This window comes from Gastrolobium bilobum, unplaced genomic scaffold (assembly GCF_033153095.1).
Source record: "Gastrolobium bilobum isolate Gb01-03AN ecotype WA unplaced genomic scaffold, APGP_CSIRO_Gbil_v1 utg1102, whole genome shotgun sequence".
In the NCBI taxonomy this organism is placed as follows: Eukaryota; Viridiplantae; Streptophyta; class Magnoliopsida; order Fabales; family Fabaceae; genus Gastrolobium; species Gastrolobium bilobum.
The window spans coordinates 263,109-285,891 of record NW_026897493.1 but is presented as its reverse complement, the minus strand read 5'-3'; the positions used below and the strand labels follow the sequence as shown (position 1 = coordinate 285,891).

At 38.2% G+C, this 22,783-nt stretch overlaps 1 protein-coding gene across 2 annotated transcripts in view; it reads left to right on the top strand.

Annotated features, from left to right (window-relative positions):
- The window catches only part of LOC133307379 (valine--tRNA ligase, chloroplastic/mitochondrial 2), a 57,760-nt gene that overhangs the window by 8,086 nt on the left and 26,891 nt on the right, over positions 1–22,783 (top strand). For both annotated transcript variants that reach the window (XR_009751029.1, XM_061507881.1), the window contains exons 5-11: positions 862–956; positions 6,179–6,270; positions 6,704–6,757; positions 11,533–11,585; positions 11,676–11,737; positions 18,588–18,663; positions 19,555–19,638. Coding sequence is in view for 1 of the 2 variants with exons in the window: in XM_061507881.1 (XP_061363865.1) it covers positions 862–956; positions 6,179–6,270; positions 6,704–6,757; positions 11,533–11,585; positions 11,676–11,737; positions 18,588–18,663; positions 19,555–19,638 (516 nt within the window). In the remaining variant the exon portion in view is untranslated. The remainder of the gene's footprint in view (positions 1–861; positions 957–6,178; positions 6,271–6,703; positions 6,758–11,532; positions 11,586–11,675; positions 11,738–18,587; positions 18,664–19,554; positions 19,639–22,783) is intronic.

The following is a 22,783-nucleotide window of genomic DNA, read 5'->3' as shown; positions in this document are numbered from 1 at the left end:
GTAGGGAAGAATTTTGGTTCAGGCCTTTAGAGAGAGCTTTGATACCATCAAAGAAGAAAGAAGAATGAAGGAGAGAGAACAATGAGAAGAGAGATAAAATATAAATATTCTATGTATTTCTGATTGGGATGAAAAAGATGAAGTGTACAATTTGTTATATAGTAGAGCTGCATGCGACAGCTCAACAAGAAAGGTGTATTCTAGAATTAGTACACCTCACCTATTTTTAGGGAAAATATCTAAAGAAATAAAACAAGAAAGCAAAACTATAACAAGAATAGAATAAAAAGACTATGATATCCCTAATATAAAATGAATATAATATTCGTAATAATTCTGGGCTAATATTGTATATCGGTCTTTTAATGGATGTACATTACTATGCTAGTTTGTTAAGTTTTCTAATGTCTCTGCTTGGGTTTACTTTCTTATTGGATTCCTTTTGCTTATCTTATGCTCTTATAAACCATTTTATTGAAGAAGACAAACCAATGAGATGTTTACTGTTAGTACTTGTTTTCTAACGCTATGATTGGAGTCTGAGGCTGGAATCTTCAAGGATATTTTTATGCCTAATGATTTATTGTAGGATAGCATTGTTTATATGGCTTTCCTCTGCAGCTCTACTTTTAGTACTCTTAACTGCCTTGCTATTTTTATAGTTTTCCCCTCCCCCATTTCTTCTTCCTTTTGCAAGATTTGCCTTAATGATTATGTTATTCAACATTTATATTGCTTTGTAGTCCCTTATTATGCGGTTTTATTTTGTCACGGAATTGTATGCCTCTTGCCTTTTCTCCTTGTTTCTTTTCCGTTGAAGCTACTAGTTTTCCACTCTCAATTTTGTTCTCCTTCTACCAGTTGGTTGTTGAAAGAATGCTAGCTTCTGAAGGAATAAGAAGGATTGAAATGAGTAGAGATGAATTCACAAGAAGAGTTTGGCAGTGGAAAGAGAAGTATGTCTTCGGATCCTTGTTTATCTTACTACCATCTACATTTTTGTTTTTCGCACAGCCAATGGATTGCCCATCTCCAAAAAATGTAGAAGTAACTGAAGCCCATCATTTCCTATTATTTAAGTTTATGTTAAAGTAAAAATTACGAGTGATTGGAACCTTGAATAGAGTAAAAACTTAAAAGTATGAATCATATAAAGAAGATAAATTATACATGCCAATAAAAGCCTCTAAAATAGTGATCTTTTGGATGCCCATTTTGGTCTAAATCTGTTGAGATATATAGTCCTACATTGGTTGTATGAGCCAACTAATGTGGGGTTTATAAGGCCTTGGGCACTCCCACCCTTTGAGCTAGTACACTGAGGCTTTGATACCATGTAAAGAACCAATTCAAGCCAAAAGCTTTGAATTGGTTCTTTACATGGTATCAGAGCCTCAGTGTACTAGGTTTGATCCTCGCCGCCTCCCACTTTCTTTCGAGTGGAATTTCTTTGTTCGCACAGGTAGGTGGGCCTGTGCATTGTCCACCCTTCAAGCCCAGTGGGCTCTCGTGTGAGGGGGCGTGTTGAGATATATAGTCCCACATTGGTTGTATGAGCCAACTAATGTGAAGTTTATAAGGCCTTTGGCACTCCCACCCCTTGAGCTAGCTTTTGGGGTGGTGTATCCCAAGGTTCTTTACAAAATCTAAACTAGAATTTCTCCAAATAACAGTGTCATAATATATTCTTAGAGGAATATGCCATAACCATTTATCTGCCAAAGTAATACTTGAGATTGAATAATAGAATAATGGTATATTGAATAATTGTGGGTTACAATGTACAATAGCTCTTTATTTAAAGAGACTAAAAGACTTAATGGGCTAAGCCCACAAGATGTGGGACTACTACACTGAACTATTCTAACAACTACTCTAACACTCCCCTCCAGCTGGTGTGTATATATTGTAAGCACCCAGCTTGCCACAAATGTATTTAACCCGAGGACCTCTTAAGAGCTTTAGTGAAGACATCTGCGAGTTGATCATTGGAGTTGACAAATGCCGTTTTGATTTCTCCTGACTGAATCTTTTCTCGAATGAAATGACAATCGATCTCTATATGTTTGGTTCTCTCATAAAATACAGGATTAGATGATATATGTAGCGCAACTTGATTGTCACAAATGAGTGTCATGAGTTGTTTCTGTTCACAAAGATGGAGCTCCTAAATGAACTGCTTTAACCAGATTAGCTCACAGGTAGCAACTCCATTGCACGATACTCGGCCTCTGCACTAGAGTGGGCAACAACAGTTTGTTTCTTACTTTTTCTAGAAATTAGGTTTCTTCCAAAGAAGACACAATAGCCTGAAGTAGAGCGCCTATCCGAGGGTGATCCTGCCCAATCGACATCTGAATAACCACAAATTTATGTATTTCCTTGATCTGAATATAATAAGCCTTTCCCTGGTGCTCCTTTGATATATTGGAGGATCCTCATAGCAGCATCCCAATGAGAATCACAAGGATAGTCAAGGAACTGACTAGCCATACTAACAGTAAAAGAAATGTCTGGCCTAGTCACAGTGAGATAATTAAGCTTCCCAATCAACCTCCGATAACGTCCAGGATCAAATAACGGCTCTCCCTGTCCTGGTAGTAATTTGATAGTAGGATTCATGGGTGTATCAACTGGCTTACACCCCAACATACCAGTCTCTTCTAGAATATCCAAGGCATATTTTCTTTGACAGATAGAAATTCCCTGTCTAGACTGTGCCACTTCAACCCCTAAGAAGTAACGAAGCTTACCAAAATCCTTCGTTTGAAATTGACTGAACAAATACTGTTTTAACTGATGAATCCCAACTTGATCACTTCCAGTGAGAATAATGTCATCAACATAGACTACAGATATATGCACTTGTCAGGAGATGTTAACCTATAAAACACAGAATGATCGACCTTACTGCGGATTAAGCCAAAAGCGTGAACGGCAAAACTGAAATGGCTGAACATGCCCGAGGAGATTGCTTGAGGCCATATAAGGACTTACGAAGTCTGTATACCTTCCTGGACTTCCCCTAAGCAACAAACCCAGATGGTTGCTCCATGGAAACCCCTTCTTGTAAATCACCATGAAGAAAAGCATTTTTATGTCTAGTTGAAGGAGTGGCCAGTGATGAACAACAGCGAGGGCAAGAAACATGGGGACAGATGCCATCTTGGCAACAGGAGAAAACGTGTCACTATAGTCAAGACCAAAAATCTGAGTAAAACCCTTGGCGACTAAGCGCGCCTTGATACGATCAACATGGCCATCAGGCCCAACCTTGACATTAAAGACCCACCAACAACCAATAATAGACTTTCCCGGAGGAGCAGGAACAAGATCTCAAGTGCTATTGGAATAAAGAGCAGACATCTCATCAAGCATCGCTTGGCGCCACCCTGGATGGGAAAGTGCTTCACCTGTGGTCTTAGGAATAGAAACAGAAGAAAGACTAGAAATAAAGGTGAAATGAGGAATATAAAGACGGTCATAGCTTAAAAAGGTATAAAGAGGATAGGGGTTACGAGTAATACGTATACCTTTTCTTTGGGCAATGGAAAAAGCCTCTGGTGTAGGAGCCGGAGAGGAAGAGGTGACAGGAGAAGGCGATGAGTCACCCAGGGTCAAGTCTGCAGGAGACACTTTTTGACGACGTTGATAGGTGAGAAAAAGACGGTCCTTACAGATGGAGGCACTTTTCTCTGGATGAGAGTCACCTGCAACTGGTAAAGACAAGTCAAGAAAGGAAACAGGAAGAACCTGATCAACCTGTGACAAATGAGATGAGTTAGAATGAAAGGGTTGTTGATAAAGAAAAGTGACATCAGCAGAAACAATATAACGCTTAAGACTAGAAGAATAACAACGATAACCCTTTTGAAGACGAGCATAACCAAGAAAATACACGTAAAGTCTTTGGATGTTAACTTGTCCTTACTAGGAGTGAGATCATGAACAAAATAGGTACAACCAAAAACGTGGAGATAAAGGATAAAGACGAGCATCTGGAAACAATAGGTTATAGAGAATGTCATTGTTAAGCACAGAGGAAGGCATGCGATTGATGAGAAAACAAGAGGCTAGTACAACATCAGCCCAGAAGTGAAGAGGAACCTTCATGTGAATAAGAAGGGTATGGGCAGTTTCAATGAGATGTCTTTTTTTACGTTCGGCCACCCCATTTTGTTGTGGGTGTGAGGACCAGTGGTCTGGTGTAAAGTACCTTGTGTAGCCAAGAAATTAGAAAAGTCAAAAGAAATATATTCCTTAGCATTATCACTACGTAAAATACGAATAGAAACACCAAATTGAGTATGAACCTCAGCAGAGAATTTTTTATAAATGGAGAATAACTCAGAACGATTTTTCATTAGATAAACCCAGGTACAACGGGAATAATCATCATTAAAAGTACCAAAATACTGAAAACCTAAAACAGACAAAGTACGACTTGGACCCCAAATATCTGAATGAATAAGAGAGAAAGGAGCATCGGCTCGTTTATTGACTCGACTGACATAGGAGGAGCGTGTGTGCTTCCCTTGCTGGCGCGACAGACAATCTAAAGATTGAATACCAGATAAAAGAGGAACCATCTTTTGCAATTTTGAAAGACTTAGATGACCGAGGCGACTGTGGATAAGTTGCGGAGATTCTGTAAGAGAACATGCCACTATAGGACAAGGTACAACCAGATAATAAAGCCCCCGTGACTCATGACCCTCTCCAATCATCTTCCCCGTACCCGGATCCTGCACAGAAATAGAATGGTTAGAGAAAGTAATGGTGCAAGTGAAAGAGTGAACCAATTTACTAACAAAAATTAAGTTATAAAGGATGATTGGGATGTAATAGACAAATGTCAAGGTCAAGGTAGAGGTCGGACGAGCTTGTCCAATCCCACGAATTGGGGCTTTGGTTCCATCAGCAAAGGTAAAAGAAGGTAAATGATTAGAATAAGTAAGAGACGTAAATAGTTCTTTATTATCACAGATATGATAGGTAGCACCTGAGTCAAATATCCAAGGGCCAAGTGATGTAGAATTAGAAATACAAGCAACGAGATTACCAGTATCTGGAGCAGAAGGTTAAGACTGAGGAGAAGCCTTCATGAGAAGAGTCTGAAGTGCTGCATAGTTCGTAGGGGAGAGAGAGAGAGACTAAACCAGATGAAGAAGTATCTGATTGAACTATATTCGCAGCATAAGAAGGTCGCAGGTGAGGATACTTCGTGTAACAATACTCCTCATAATGACCAAGTTTCTGACAATAACTACAACGAGGTCTTTGACTACATCCACTGTTCCAACGAAATTCAGTTCTGAAAATAAGAGCAGTGGAATAAACAACAGAAGATGAATTAGGAGCCGGAGATGATTCTGCCATTACGAATGCAATAAGAACTTGCAGAACAAAGCAAATCGGATCAATCAGATATCCGAACAAGAAGGAACACGTGTTTCCGGCGATGAACAGTAACTCCGACAATTGAACAGTGTTTTTGGTGAAGTGAATAGTGATTGTACGGACGTGAATATTACCTCGTACTGACGCGATAAACAGTGATCGTACGGACACGATGAACAGTACCCGAACGGACAAGATTAATAGTGATCGTACGAACGAGATGAACTGTACCATCGATGAACAGTGTAGAAACAAGTCGGAGGGACGCACGGCGTAGAGGAAGACTTGTCGGAAGGATGCACCGCAAAGTAGAAGAGAATCTAAGCAGTGGGCTTAGGGTTTTAGCGGAAACGAGGGTACCCAGAACAACCGGCTTTGGTACCAACTTGAGATTGAATAATAGAATAATGGTATATTGAATAATTGTGTGTTACAATGTACAAGAGATTTTTATTTATAGGGACTAAAAGACCTAATGGGCTAAGCCCACAAGATGTGGGACTACTCTATTGTATACACTAAACTATTCTAACAATTACTCTAATAGTAATATTTGAAATTTTATTGAATGTATTGTATATAGGTTAACATTCAAAGCTCTTGTTTAGGTTAGATGAGTCATGAGTGTTCTGCATCTTTCAGAACTCAATGTTGCCTACGATTAAAATACTATCAGTAGTGGTGCAAACAGAGCTACAATTTCATTATGCTGTTTCTTCATTGATATATTGTTAAGTTCTCCCCTCCTTCCTTCCCATAATATTATCTACTTATTCAGGTATGGTGGAACTATCACAAATCAGATAAAGAGACTTGGAGCTTCTTGTGATTGGTCTAGAGAACATTTCACCCTTGATGAACAGCTAAGTCGTAAGACAGTTTTCTACTAATTAGAACTCTATCTAGCCTAGAAAATGTATGGGCACACATTGAAAAAGTTATGGTGATACAAATAAGATCGTAAATACTATTGCTGCAGTTTTGTTAAAAATTTATGGGAAATAATTGTCTTATGTTGCATAAGATAATTATCTTATGTGATAGAGACAAGGTAGTGGGGTCCACTACTTTTAAAAAACAAGAAAACATAGTGGACCCCACTATCTTATCTCTATTGCATAAGATAATTATCTTATGCAACATAAGATAAATAGATCCCAAAATTTATATGCTTTTCTTATTATTTTAAAATGTCTATTAGTTGATCTGAATGTCTCATCAATGTAAATCCAACACTGTTGTATATTAGCATTTGTTCAGTTGTGCTGTAATATATACTGATGATACCTTATAATTCCTGCAGATGCTGTAGTTGAGGCATTTGTTAGGCTTCATGAGAAAGGCTTGATTTATCAAGGTATAAGCTGAAGTTACCCTATGGTATATATTTCATTTACATAACACTTCGTTACAATCTTCCAGATTGATTGTAACTTGTGAAATCTTGGAAGGAAGTTTGATAGCTAGGCTCAGTCAATTTGTATAGCTTGTAAAGATATTTTCAGTTAAGAAATAATTAACAACTTAACAAGTCTACAATATTCAAAGAGTGGGTAGTGAATAAATAACTATTTACTGAAGTTGTAGTACTACCCTAGCAGTGAGTATTCCTACCTATCATATGTGCAACTGACGATCTGGTCAGTGGCTCAATTTTTTAGAGCAGATTAAGAGAAGGGACCTGCATATCAAATAACTAATTTGTTTTAAGGTCAGGGAGGTAAACCATAGAGGCTATAAATACCTATGGCGGTATTTGTTGGAAAGACATCCAAGGAATAAAAATCTACACATGGTAGTCATTAATCTAGGAAAAGCCTATAGTAGGGTGTTAGGAGGAATCCTGCAGAAAGCTCTAGAAAATAAAGGAGTTTTTGTTCATAAGATATGACATATATTCAAGCTGTAAAGATATTGATGATGAGGCAACAACTTGTGTTCGAACTTATGGGGGTGTAACAAATGATTTTCCTATAGCTATAGGTTTGCAGGGTCGACTTTATGTCCATAGCTTTTTACTTGGTATTGGATGTACTCAGTAGGTATGCCCAATAGCTATTGCCTTAATGCATGCCTTTTGCAAATTATGTAGACCGAGTTGCTTAGTTGTGGGAAGGGTGGAGAGAATCTTTGGAAAGGGTTTTTGATTGCATGGGTGTAAAGATGGAGTGCAAGTTCAGTAAGATGTAGGTTGGCAATGTTTTGGAGGAGAATCATATATTATTTATCCTTTGTAATAGTCTTTTATGATTGGACTTTTGCCAAAACTATAGTGTTGTGATATCTGATGTCACTATGGATTAATCCTCTTAATTGCTGCCCTCTGTAACACCATATAAAGTGGGCAAATGGACGGCTTTTGTTTTCATCGTTCTGTTTCTGAAATGTTTTAGTTTTGAATAATTTCTTAATTTGTTGATCTGTATGTTGTGTTCGAAAGATATTGTACATACTTTTGGTCTTTCAGACATGTAGGATTGCAAGAGGCTATTCCTGGTTCTCTTATCAAAATGATGTTGAAATTTACTAGGACGGCATTATATAGTGATGGAACCCCTAACTTCAATAGCAAATACACTGAATAACAAGAAAATTGCAATAACACAGCAATGGCAGTAAATGAAACAGAGCAACAAGGCTCCTCATCCTAATTACAGACTTAAACAATTAACAATAACAGGAATTACAATGTAGAAAATAGACACCAAAAGACCCCACTCACTCTCAAACCAAAATATCTAGGCCAAAGAGATCCCAAGAGATCCTTTCCCAAAACCCCACTCCAAATATTCTGAATACATGCCTCCCCACACTCCCACATCCCCTCCTTCTATCCTATTATTTGAGAATATTCTAGAATAACTCCCTAACTAACTAACTAATTATCTTAGGCCCAACATATAGGAAATGTTCTGAAGCTATGCTTGTTTGTAGTGGGTCTTGCTTTTATATTTCTTTGCTGTGTCTGCTTTTTTGAAGGTGTTTTCCTGTCAGGGCCTCTTATTACCTTTCAGAATTCATTTAATTTTTTCTTCTTTTTGAAGGTTTTCTCTATGCTTTTAGCTTTTTATAGAGCTCATATATTAGTTTGAATATATATTCATATGAAGTGTTATAATATCTATAAAAAATCTCAATATCTTTACTGTATCGTAGTTGGGATTTTATGAGCGGTTTTCATTACATTTATTGATTTGTTTTTGTTGCGATATATAGTCCCACATTGATTGTGTGGGCAACTAATGTGGCCTTTATAAGGCCTTGGGCACTCCCACCCTTTGAGCTAGCTTTTGGGGTGGTGTATCCCAAGGTTCTTTACAGCTCTGATACCAGATATTCAGAATATAAGGCCTTGGGCACTCACATGGTATCAGAGCTGTAAAGAACCTTGGGATACACCACCCCAAAAGCTAGCTCAAAGGGTGGGAGTGCCCAAGGCCTTATAAAGGCCACATTAGTTGCCCACACAATCAATGTGGGACTATATATCGCAACAGTTTCTTTATTTGAATAGAATTAAGAGTGTGGAGCAACCATTTCAACTCGAAAGCTTAAGTTGTTACGTGAAAGTCAAATTAATGATTTAATATTATATTTCTCTAACATGATTCCTCACACATGAGTCCATTGGGCTTGAAGACCCACCTACCTATGTTAAGAAACTCCACAACATTTAATTATTTAATAGTAGAATAGGGGTGGTGAGGATTGAACTTGTGACTAGTTGGTCACTGGTGGAACCCGTATATTCAACAACAATTAAACAGAAATAACAAGCAAAATGGAGAAATAACACTGATTGTATTGAAATAAAACGATGTCAGGTTGCCTAATTACTGATTCAAGTTGAATCGACTCCAACCTATCACACTGTGACAGGGTTACAATGAAATAAGAAGTAAAAACACCAAAAGACCTCACTCTCAAGCCAAAATACCTAGGCCAAAGAAATCCCAAGAGATCCTTTCCCAAAACCCAATTCACCAAATACTCAATATCCCCCTATCACACTACACACACTCCTTTTATTCTAACTCAGAACATGCTAGAAGCTTTCCTAATTTACTAACTAACTCAGGCCCATTCTAATTAACTCAGGCCCATTCTAATTAACTCAGGCCCATCAGTCACAGAGACTCTGATACCATATAAAACAATCATTTCAATTCAAAAATTTAAGTTGTTGGGTGAAAACTAAATTAATGGCTTTATATCATATTTCTCTAACAAAGAATGCAGTAATTGTGTAAATAGGGGGGGTTAGTGGTAGTATTATGTATCAAGTCACATCATAATACCTTATATCAATTGTTAGAGAGATACAAAAGATACAAAATAATTAATCAAGTCTCACCCAATACTTTAAGGTTTTGGGTTGAAGTGACACTTTATGTAGTATCACAGTCTTGGTGTCACAGGTTCGATCCTCACCGCCCCCTATTAATTAATAATTAATTAAATATTGTGGAGTTTCTTAGCAAAGATAGGTTGCGCCTGATGTATTATCCACCCTTCAAGCCCAATGGGCTTTCATGTCAGGAGATATGTTAGAGAATGTAAAGAACCTTGGGATATATCACCCCAAAAGCTAGCTCAAAGGGCGGGAGTGCCCAAGGCCTTATAAACTCCACATTAGTTGCACATACAACCAATGTGGGATCGTATATCTCAACACGCCCCCTCACACGAGAGCCCATTGGGCTAGAAGCGTGGATATTGCACAGGCCCAATTTTTGGTTTACCTTTTGTGCTTTTATTTTAATTCCACTTTAAAGTGGGAGGCGGTGAGGATCGAACTTGTGACCTTATAGTCACTCAAGCTTTGATACCATGTAAAGAACCTTGGGATACACCACTCCAAAAGCTAGCTCTTAGGGTGGAAGTGCTCAAGGCCTTATAAACTCCACATTAGTTGCACATACAACCAATGTGGGACTGTATATCTCAACACGCCCCCTCACACGAGAGCCCATTGGGCTAGAAGCGTGGATATTGCACAGGCCCAATTTTTGCTTTACCTTTTGTGCTTTTATTTTAATTCCACTTTAAAGTGGGAGGTGGTGAGGATCGAACTTGTGACCTTATAGTCACTTAAGCTCTGATACCATGTAAAGAACCTTGGGATACACCACCCCAAAAGCTAGCTCAAAGGGTGGGAGTGCCCAAGGCCTTATAAACTCCACATTAGTTGCACATACAACCAATGTGGGACTGTATATCTCAACAGAGAAATATAAAACCATTAATGTAGCCTCACACAACAGCTTAAGCTTTTGGGTTGAATCAGTTTTTTACATGGTATCGGAGCCTAGGTGTCATGAGCTCGATCCTCACCGCCCCCCACTTTCTAATGGAATTAAATAAAGTAGAAGGTAAACCAAAAAATGGGCCTGTGCCATATCCACACTTCAAGTCAAAGGGCTCTTGCATGAGGTGTGTGTTAGAGAAATATAAAAGATACAAAATAATTAATCAAGTCTCATCCAATGCCTTAAGGTTTTGGGTTGAAGTGGCACTTTACATCAATTTAAAATCCTATTATTTTGAGTGTCTATTCTTTTATTTTCTCCTTCCTTACCTAAACCCCATAATTTCAACGGAAAACTTGAATTTGGTTTTGGTAGTTGAAGCTATAGGCATCTCAATTCTGTTTAGTTTTTGAATTATTAAAGTTAGATGAGCGTTTCCCCGAACACATTCTTTTGTTTTTTCTTTGGCTGATCTAGGACGATTTCTTATCCTCCATATTGTATTTATCTTCTCTATCTGAATGAGTTCTTTAACTCCAAAATGGGGTTTCATAGACATAAGGTACTGCATGCACCATTGGATATGATAAAGAGGATGTTCTAAATCTATTAACTTCAGCCAAGAGTCCAGTATTCTTTAACACCCGTCCCTCAATAATGAACTTCCTCTTTCACTTTCCAAAGATATTTCCCGCAAGCAATTTCTCAACTTAGGAAGCTTGATTTTATTCTTTTCGCCTCATGCTGTTCACTTTGATTTTGAATGTCTTTTAATCCATCATCTGTCAAGTGTTATTTGTAGACATGTACATGTTATATTCATACTTTATACATTATCTAGAGGTGTATGCTATAAGAATTCTTTGGCTTCTGCTTGCTTCAGGTTCATACATGGTAAACTGGTCACCTACTCTACAGACTGCTGTTTCTGACTTGGTACGGAGCTTTCATTTTGATTGTACTCTTGTTACTACTTAATTGGTTTGTTCTTGAATGTTTGGATTTGACCATTCCTTTTATGCTTAGGAAGTTGAATATTCTGAAGAGTCTGGATATCTGTATTATATCAAGTATCGCGTTGCTGGGAGGTACATAGTGGATAGTTTCTGAATTACTCAGTGTTATCATAATATATATTGCAAAAGCCTATTGTTTGAAGTAACCTTTGAGCTCTTGTTTTGGTAAGATTTTTATATGAAGTTAGAAATTTTATTTAATTTGTGAGCAATTGGACCAGCAGCTTTAATCAATTTTCAGTCATTTGGTTTGGATTTGTTAGAATATTATGTTAAAGTAGTTCAATGTATATAATAGAATAGTCCCACATATTGTGGGCTCAGCCAATTAGGTCATTTAGTCTCTTTAAATAGAGAGCTCTTGTACAGTTGTAATATACACTTAGTCAATCTCAAGTTGGTATCAAAGCTTTTTGCTCTGGGACCTTTCGCTTCCGCTAAAACCCTAAGTCCACTGCTTAGGTGTTTTCTCCTTCCTCTACGTCGTGCGTCCCTTCGACTTGTTTTAGCAACTGTCAGAGTTATTGTTCACATCGAAGTCACTGTTCTTCGACGGTGCTGTTCACACCGCCGGAGTTACTGTTCATATGCTGGAAATACTGTTCACGTCACCAGAAACACAATTCATCGCAACAAAAAAAAAAACACTTTTCCGGCGTTCTTTTTTTTGTTGTTGTCATTCCAGGACAGAACTGCTTGGTTTTGTCTCCTCATTCCAGATCTGCTCTTGGTTCTTCGTGGGTCTCTTGTTTGGCTATCGGTTTGATTCTATTTGCTTTGTTCTGCAAGTTTTTATTGCATTCATAATGGTAGAATCATCTCTTGTTCACACGAAGTATGAGGAGCGTTGTTACACGAAGTATCTTCACCTGCGACCCTCTCATGTTGCGAATATAGCTCAGTCAGATACTACTTCATCTGGTTCAGTCTCTCTCTCTCTCCTCCAGACTATGCAGCACTCCAAACTCTTCTCAGGAAGGCTTCTCCTCAGTCTCAGCCTTATGCTCCAGATACTGGTAATCTTGTTGCGTGTGTTTCTTATTCTGCATCACTTGGTCCATGGATATTTGACTCAGATGCTACCGATTCCCTCTGCGGTAATAAGGAACTTTTTACATCTCTTACTTATTCTGATCATTTACCTTCCTTTACCCTTGCTGATGGTACTAAAGCCCCTGTTCGTGGGATTGGACAAGCACGTCCAACCTTTTCTTTGACCTTGACATCTGTCTATTACATTCATGGCATCCATTATTACTTAATTTCTGTTAGTAAATTGGTCCACTCCCTTACTCACACTATTACCTTCTATAACCATTTTGTTTCTGGCAGGATGTGGGTACAAGGAAGACGATTGGAGTGGGCCGTGAGTCACGGGGTCTTTACTATCTGGTTGTGCCTCGTCTTTCAGTGGCATGCTCTCTTACAGAATCTCCACAACTTATCCACAGTAGCCTTGGTCATCAAAGTCTTTCAAAATTGCAGAAGATGGTTCCTCTTTCATCTGGTCTTCAGTCTTTAGATTGTCTGTTATGACAGCAAAGGAAGCACACACGCTCCTCCTTTGCCAGTCGAGTTAATAAACGAGTTGATGCTCCTTTCTCTCTTATTCGTTCAGATATTTGGGGTCCAAGTCGTACTTTGTCTTTTTTAGGCTTTCTGTATTTTGTTACTTTTATTGATGATTATTCCCGTTGTACCTGGGTTTATTTAATGAAAAATCGTTTTGAGTTATTCTCCATTTATAAAAGGTTATCTGCTGAGGTTCATACTCAATTTGGTGCCTCTATTTGTATTTTACGTAATGATAATGTTAAGGAATATATTTCTTTTGACTTTTCTAATTTCTTGGCCACACAAGGCACTTTACACCAGACTACTTGTCCTCACACTCCATAACAAAATGGGGTGGCCGAACGTAAAAACAGACATCTCATTGAAACTGTTTGAACTCTTCTTATTCACATGCATGTTTCTCTTCACTTCTGGGCAGATGCAATACTCGTCTCTTGTTTTCTCATCAACCGCATGCTTCCTCTGTGCTTAACAATGACATTCCCCATAACTTGTTGTTTCCAGATGCTCCTCTCTATCCTCTATCCCCACATGTCTTTGGTTGTACCTGTTTTGTTCATGATCTCATTCCTGGTAAGGACAAGTTAACATCTAAAGCCTTTAAGTGTATTTTTCTTGGTTATTCTCGTCTTCAAGAGGGTTATCGTTGTTGTTCTCTTGATCTTAAGCGTTATATTGTTTTCGCTGATGTCACTTTTTTTGATCAACAACCCTTTCATTCTATCCCATCTCAATTGTTACAGGTTGATCAGGTTCTTCCTGTTCCTTTTCTTGACTTGTGTTTACCAGCTGCAGGTGACTCGATCCCAGAAGAGCGACCTCTTGCTTCCATCCCTGAGGACAGCTTTTTTCTCACCTATCAGCGTCGTCAGACTGTGCCTCCTGTGGACTTGACCGTGGCTGACTCATCGCCTTCTCCTTTCAACCTTTCCCCTCCAGATCCTTCATTAGAGGCTCTTTCCATTGCCCAAAGAAAAGGTATACGTATTACTTGTAACCCTTTTCTTGTTGATACCTTTTTGAGCTATGACCGTCTTTCTATTCCTCATTTCACCTTTGTTTCTAGTCTTTCTTCTGTTTCTATTCCTAAGACCACAAGTGAAACACTTTTCCACCTAGGGTGGCGCCAAGCGATGCTTGATGAGATGACCGCTCTTCATTCCAATGGCACTTATCTTGTTGCTGCTCCTCCGGAGAAGTCTATTGTTGGTTGTCGGTGGATTTTTACTGTCAATGTTGGACTGGATGGCCATGTTGGCTGTATCAAGGCGCGCTTAGTTGCCAAGGGCTTTACTCAGATTTTTGGCCTTAACTATACTGACATTTTCTCTCCTGTCGCTAAGATGGCATCTGACTGCATGTTTCTTGCCCTCGCTGCTGTTTGTCACTGGCACTCCTTCAACTGGACATTAAAAATGCTTTTCTTCATGGTGATTTACAGGAAGAGGTTTACTTGGAGCAACCGCCTAACTTTGTTGCTCAGGGGGAGTCTGGAATGGTGTGTAGACTTCGTAAGTCCTTATATGGCCTTAAGCAGTCTCCTCGAACATGGTTCAGCCGTTTCAGTTCTGTCGTTCAGGCTTTTGGCTTAATCAGTAGTGAGGTTGATCATTCTGTGTTTTATAGGTGCACATCTCTTGATATGTGCATCTATTTGTTAGTCTATGTCGATGACATAATTCTCACTGGAAGTAATCAAGCAGGGATTGACCAATTAAAACAATATTTGTTCAGTCAATTTCAAACAAAGGATCTTGGTAAGTTTCGTTACTTCTTAGGGATTAAGGTGGCACAATCTAGACAGGGCATTTTCATCTGTCAAAGGAAATATGCCTTAGATATCTTTGAGGAGACTGGTATGTTGGGGTGTAAGCCAGTTGATACACTAATGGATCCTAATATCAAATTATTGCCTGGGCAGGGGGAGCCATTATCTGATCCTGGACATTATAGGAGGTTGATTGGGAAGCACAATTTTCTCACTGTGACTAGGCCAGACATCTCTTTGTTGTTCGTGTGGTTAGTTAGTTTCTTGACTCCCCTTGTGATTCTCATTGGAATGCTACTGTGAGGATCCTCCGGTACATCAAAAGAGTACTAGGGAAAGGCTTATTATAACTTGAAAAGAAAGAACTTGAAAAGTAGAATTGTATTATGTGAAAATTGTTAATTACAAATGTACAAGAGCTCTCTATTTATAGAGGCTGAATGAACTAATGGGCTAAGCCCAAAGAAGATTCTAGAATGAAAATAAATAAAAATAAATAATTACAATACAATTATTTACAACATTATATTCAGATCAGGGACATACAGAAATTTGTGGTTTATTCAGATGTCGATTGGGCAGGATCACCTTCGGATAGACGGTCTACTTCAGATTATTGTATCGTGAGGAAACCTGATTTCTTGGAAGAGTAAGAAATAAACTGTTGTCGCCTGATCCAGGGCAATGGCTGAGTATCGTGCAATGGGAGCTGCCATCTGCGAACGAATTTGGTTATAGCAGTTGATTCGGGAGCTCTATCTTTGTGAACAGAAACAGCCCATGACACTTATTTGTGACAATCAAGCTGCATTTCATATATCATCTAATCCTATATTTTATGAGAGAATTAAACACATAGAGATCGATTGTCACTTCATTTGAGAAAAGATTTAGTCAGGAGAAATCAAAACGGCATTTGTCAACTCCAAGGATCAACTCGCGGATGTCTTCACTAAAGCTCTTAGAGGTTCTCGGGTTGAATACATTTGTAACAAGCTGGGTGCTTACAATATATACGCACCGGCTTGAGGGGGAGTGTTAGAATAGTATGTTAAAGTAGTTCAGTGTATATAATAAAATAGTCCCACATCTTGTGGGCTTAGTCCATTAGGTCATTTAGTCTCTTTAAATAGAGAGCTCTTGTATAGTTGTAATATACACTTATTCAATCTCAAGTGGATTGGCAGATTTTGGCTTTCCTTACGTGTGAAGATACTTGGGAATTGTGATCCATATTGGGTGACCTTTTTTATGGTGCCTTTGATGTCTATTTGCGGAAGCTAATATTTATGTGCATTTAAATATTTTTATTTTTAAGGAAAGTTTCTTATTTGATTTGCAAAGTGCCTGGATTGCTCTTTTAAGCTGATCCCCCCTTGTTCTAAGATGGTCTCTTATTTATCTTGTTTAGTATGTGTTGAGATATATAGTCCCACATTGGTTGTATGAGCAACTAATGTGAAGTTTATAAGGCCTTAGACACTCCCACCTTTTGAGCTAGTTTTTGGGGTGGTGTATCCCAAGGTTCTTTACATGGTATCAGAGCCTCGTGGTCCCGGGTTCAAACCTCGCCGCCCCCTATTTTCTCTTGTGGAATTTCTTAGCACAGGTAAGCTGGGCCTGTTGCATCATCCACTCTTCAAGCCCAATGGGCTCTCGTGTGAGGGGGCGTGTTGAGATATATAGTCCCACATTGGTTGTATGAGCAACTAATGTGAAGTTTATAAGGCCTTGGGCACTCCCACCCTTTGAGCTAGCTTTTAGGGTGGTGTATCCCAAGGTTCTTTACAGTATGCTTTGATTGAGTCTTGTCAACAGAGAAAACACACGTTCTTTCTTTGCTATTCATTACAATAAAATCATACGTATTAATCTCGGATAACGGCGCGTAGCGGCTGACCCTTCAAACTGCTATAGCACTATAGCGGGTAGCGCTACAACGCTACTGTGCAAAGTGTACCTTAGTGATACACTAAATTGTACTCCACAAATATAAAACTTAAAATATGAAAATATGACATGAAAATATGAGGCATCTTTCTCTATTGTTCATTCCGATATTTGGGGCCCAAGTCAGGTCAAGTTCAATTTGGGAGGTTGATACTATCCTCCCAATTTCTTTCTATGATCATCCTTTCACAGATGACTCTAGTCCTGGGGCTCCCACCCCCCAAAATAATGTCCCCAAATCAGTTATCAGCAATGACCTTGACTGCCCACTAGTGTCAGCCCCATATTAAAAGATTCTTCTCATGACTCACTGCCTTCATGTGTCCCGGCTGCTGTATTAGACACCCATTGCACTTCACGAAGACAACTGATCCACTCATAACTCTCATTCACTATATGTTTTCTATAGTTATGATCAACTCTCTTCACACAACTTTTCCTTTGTGTCTAGTCTTTCTTCTTTTTTAATTCCTAAATCTATGGTGAAGGACTTTCACATCTCGGATGATGCCAAGCGATTATTGATGAGTTGTCTGCCTTACATTCTAATGGTACTTGGGACCTTGTTCTTGCCCCCACGGGCAAGTCTGTTATTGTTGTTCTAGGTTTTCACTGTTAAAGTTAGTGCTGATGGTACTATTAACCGCCGAAGGCTCATTTGGTAGCCAAGGGTTAAACTTAGATCTTTGGCCTTGATTACGGAGACATGTTAGGGTGTCAACTTATTAATACACTTATGGATCCCAAAGTCAAACTTTTACAATGACAGGGGGAGCCACTTGCGATAAGACAATTGCTTATTGCAACCTGTGAGCTTATCTGACTAAAACAATTGCTTATTGCAACCTGTGAGCTTATCTGGCTAAAATAATTGCTTAAGGAACTACATCTCTGTGGCTCTTAGAGGTACCCGAATAGATTATATATGTAACAAGCTAGGAGCTTATGATATATACGCACCAGCTTGACGGGGAGTGTTAGAAATAGTATTGTATTTTTATTATTATAGCAGGTTATTTGGGCTTGGTCCATTAGGTCATTTAACCTCTTTAAATAGAGGACTTTTGTACAGTTCTATACACGATTGAATACAATGTACATTCTTACTTTTAAGTATATCAAATAAGCCTCTTGGAGGAATGAAGGAAGAGAATAGTTCTTTGGTGTGACTGAGATATCTCAGTGCGAAGGGGAACACCCTTTGGGAGATTATATCTCTTATTTACGTTTATAATAATCAAGAATTCATTTCAATCATCTTTTGCTTAGAATTCTCTCCTCTTTCCAGAATATATCCTATTAAATCTATGAAAATTTCTGAAACGTAACATTCAACTCACAAATCTGTTTCTTGCTATCTCTTCTTGCTTATATGGCTGAAATAAATGTTGATGATCACACCAGAATACTTGAATTGGAAATCATTTAAGTCTTCAATGTCTTGAATCTTAATATAATAGTGATGACTTTAAATTGGTATAATCTTCTTCCCATATGAATTTTTTTATTTGTGCAGATTTGCTGTTATTTTCATACAATGAAATTAGCTTCATTTTCTGTATGTGGTCACACCTTGTGGGTTTTCAATTATTGTTAGAATTGATATTTTGATGATTACTCATTTTGTAGGAGTGACTTCTTGACAGTAGCTACAACGCGCCCAGAGACTTTATTTGGTGATGTAGCACTAGCAGTTAATCCACAGGTAGGATAGACTTCTTGTAGGGTTGTGCATTTATATAGAAGTTGGGACCAAAAGCTGGGAATTATGTTTTGTAGTGCCATGGTAATTGAAAGCCATTCATTGGGCCTACTTTACAGCTGGTGGAACATAATAGAAATTTATATTTCCCTGCCCTCTAAGAAATAGAACTTTGAAAAGGAATTATTTTCAACCATCTTTTTAAATTGTCTACTTAAATTTTATATTTTTGGTACTGACTAACATAACATTTCCTGTTGTTTTTGTCTTTTTTGCACTATTTGGTAATAGAATAGTAACCAATTCCATAAATCTATGGAATTCCCCAATCCAAATAATGTATTTATGTTATTATTTATCAAGAATTTCCTATATAGCTAGAGCAACCCTCACAAATTGCTAAATACTAATTTGTTAAGAATTAATCAGATTGAAGCTCAAGCATTAGCACATACATGATATATATCAATGAGCTTTAGTTTGAACATTCATTTGCGTGTATGAGTATAAACATATTTTAACAGAAATTTGATACATGGGAAGAGATGAATAAAATAAATTAGATTCTTCCTTCAAGGTATTTGGTATAAGGAATCCTAAGTTCCAATTATCTAAAATATTTGGGGTATAGGATATATAAAATTTCAAAATTCCCCTATGTTTAGTATAACAATTGAAACATTGGAATATGTTATGGGTATTGAGAGGCATGGTTGTGCTTGTTCAATGCCACCAACAACAATTTCGGTTCCATTTAGAGAGGGTAGTTGGGGGTGTTATTGGTGTAGGTAAGTGATGTCAGAGGATCATTATTACCATAGAAATGAGAAGAAACACCAGTGGAAATTATGGGGAAAGAATGCCTAACATCTTGTATTGTTCACTGAATTGCAGGATGATCGTTATTCCAAGTATATTGGTCAGATGGCAATTGTGCCTAATACATTTGGCCGTCATGTTCCTATCCTTTCTGACAAGGTTATAAAAGTTCCAATTTGTTCAACTGGTCTATCTTTCTAATGATTGTTGTAGTGCTGGGATACAGATTATGTTATTTGCTTTTGATTTGTTATTAAAAATTCAGTTTGTATAAAGAATACGTAATATTTAACTGTACTTGGATTTCATGTCTTACTCTTAATAGTTTCTTAATAAAATTGTTTGCTAGAAAATAAGAAGAGAATATATAAATCCACATGTTAGGGTTGTTTTCGACGTCTTGGTTTGGTGTTCAGGCCCGTGGGAATTTTCAAGGACTCATAGGTGTTCAAAGGCTTTATTGTATTGATGTACTCTGATAGGTCCCTAAAAGTTATGCGAGGAAGAAATACAAGAAATCCCCAATCCCTGCGAGTTTGTTAGTAGAAAAGGAGGGGAATATTCTGGAAGTTGAAACAAACCATGATGGGCAAAAACTTCATGCTTCAATTGCTGACGTGGATAATAGAAAGGAGTAGGGAATAATGAGAGGGTTGTTAGTTAAATAGGAGGGGTGTGTTTTGGGTGAGGGCATAGTGGAATATTGGGAGTTTATTGGGAGGTTTGCACTTTAGAAGGGCCCCAAATATCAGAATGAATCAGAGGAAAATGTTTCAATGCTTTTGATAGCATGAGAAGGAAAGGACAGTAGATGGTGTTTTGCAAATTCACAAACATCACAATGAAAGATCTCAACTGACTGATTTAGAAGCAGAGAAGGAAACATTGACTTCAATAGACTAAATGGTGGCTGCCAAATCATAGACTCTGTCGTAGAAGGATGACGCGCCATCAATAGCTGATTTTTGGTATCATTTGTAGCATGTTCTGGAAGGAGATAATACAACCCGCCCTGCTCTTTCGCAACTCCAGTTGTCTTCCTCGTGGTAAAATCCTGAATAACACAATGAGAAGGGAAAAAAGTGATAGAACAATTCAAATCGGTTGTAAGCTTTTGAGTGGAGATAAGATTAGTGGAAAGCTGAGGAACATAAAGAACATTTTGAAGAAACAAGGAAGGTTGAATTTGAATGTTACCAGAACCAATAACTGAATTATGGGATCATCGACTACGGCTATAGTATGACTACGAACAGTAGGATGATAAGAAAGAAAAGATTCAGCAAGACAAGTCATATGATCAGTTGCACCAGAATCCAAAATCCATTAGGTTTTAACATCAGTGCAAGAAGTAAGAAGAGATGTAAAACGTATGTTCTTACCAGACAAGATCAAAGAACTGTCAGATGGCTTACACAGATTATCAATAGAGGCCTTAAGCTGCTCCAACTCCCCTTGCCGAATATTCACATATGGAGAGACAAATGGAGGCTGTGTTAGAGTCGAATCACTGTCGAAATCGACTATAACGCAAAGAAAAAGTAAAAAAAAAAACAAGATCAACCAAACGCACACCCAAACAACTTCTGACTCCGGCGATGATCAGTTCCGGTGAACAATGCGCGATGAACAGTAAAAAGTTCGAAGAAAAAAGAGTCAAACAAAGGTCCTTTCGGTCCAAAAGGTCCCCGGAAAATTTTCCGGTGGCGGCAAGAGGCAAACAAATAGAGTTCCGCTCTAAAGGTGGCAGTGTCGGAAGCAGAGCCCTCAGAATTGAGAGCTCTGATACCATGTAAAGAACCAATTCATCCCTAGTTCGATCCTCGCCGCCCCCCATTTTCTTTGTGAAATTTCTTAGCACAGGTAGGCTGGGCCTGATGCACCATCCACCTTTTAAGCCCAATGAGCTCTCTTGTGAAGGGGCATGTTAGAGAAGTATATAAACCATTGATGGGCCTTCACTTAATAGCTTAAGCTTTTGGGTTGAATTGGTTCTTTACAGTTTATGAAAAGGAACTTATGGCAATTGTATTCGTTGTCCAATAATTGCAACATTACCTAATTGGCAGACACTTCATTGTTAAGACCAGTCTAAGGAGCCTCAAGTTCTTGTTGGAGCAAAAGGTTTTTGGTGAAGAGCAACAATAATGGACCTTAAAATTATGGGAAATACAAGTCTCATGTTGCATGAGACTTGCTATCTCATGCCATAGACTCAAAATATGTGGGACCTACTCTTTAAAAAAAAAATAAAAAAATAAAAAAAAGCTAGCACGACTTTTGATGTATGAGTAGGAGGGGTATGTTATCTCATGTAACATGAGAAAAACATACCCCTAAAATTATTGGGGTTTTATTTTGAGGTTTTATATTAACCTGGGAAGGAGAATTCTGTGGCAAATGGTTTATCTGGGAGGATGCAATTTTCTTCATTAACACAGTTAGAATTACCACAATTAACTGAGTTAGATGTTGAAGTTCACTCAAATGTGAGGCTTAGAGGAATTGTTCAAGACTTAATTGTGGATCCTACTATGCACAAAGGTTTCTCCATCCAAAGGGGCAGGCTGTTATACAATGGGAGACTGGTCCTTCCAAAGACCTCAAGGTTTATCCTTGTTCTTTTGAAAGAGTTTCATGATACTTTTATTGGGGGACATTGGGTACTTGCGGACCTTCAAAAGAATAGCGAGTCTCTTTTATTGGGAGTTGAGGACTTTTCAATGGCCAGAAAAGGGGGCGGCTGGAAACTGTAGGTGTGGTTGAGGAGTTTTCTAGGTATTAGGGGCTTCAGTTGGTCACGAAACAAACCGCTGTAGGATGAAAGATCTCAAAAAACGAGTCAAATGATGGTGTTGTCGGTCCAAAAGGTCCTTGAAAAAATTTTCTTGCGGCCAATTGTGGTGGGGAGGAGACCGGAAAAAGAAAAAAGGGTTCCACACTAAAGGCGGCGGTCGCGGAAGCAAGATTGTATTATTGAATTGTGTAAATAACTGTACAAGAGCTCTGTATTTAAATAGACTAAATGACCTAATGGGCTCAGTCCAAAAAAACTTCTAGGGTAATCTAAATAATACAATATTATTTACAACAGTATCCTTATAGTATACGCTATACTGTATAACCCACTGAGTATGAAATTGAAATAATAGTTGACCGGCAAGAAAACTATCTCCAAGAACTTTCCCAATCCCATAAGTATTCTCTAATTTTATGACCTTAGAATTACTAATAATAACTAAATAATACTCCTTAGCCTAAATTACATTAAAAATTAAAAATCAATGCATAATATTTGTTGACC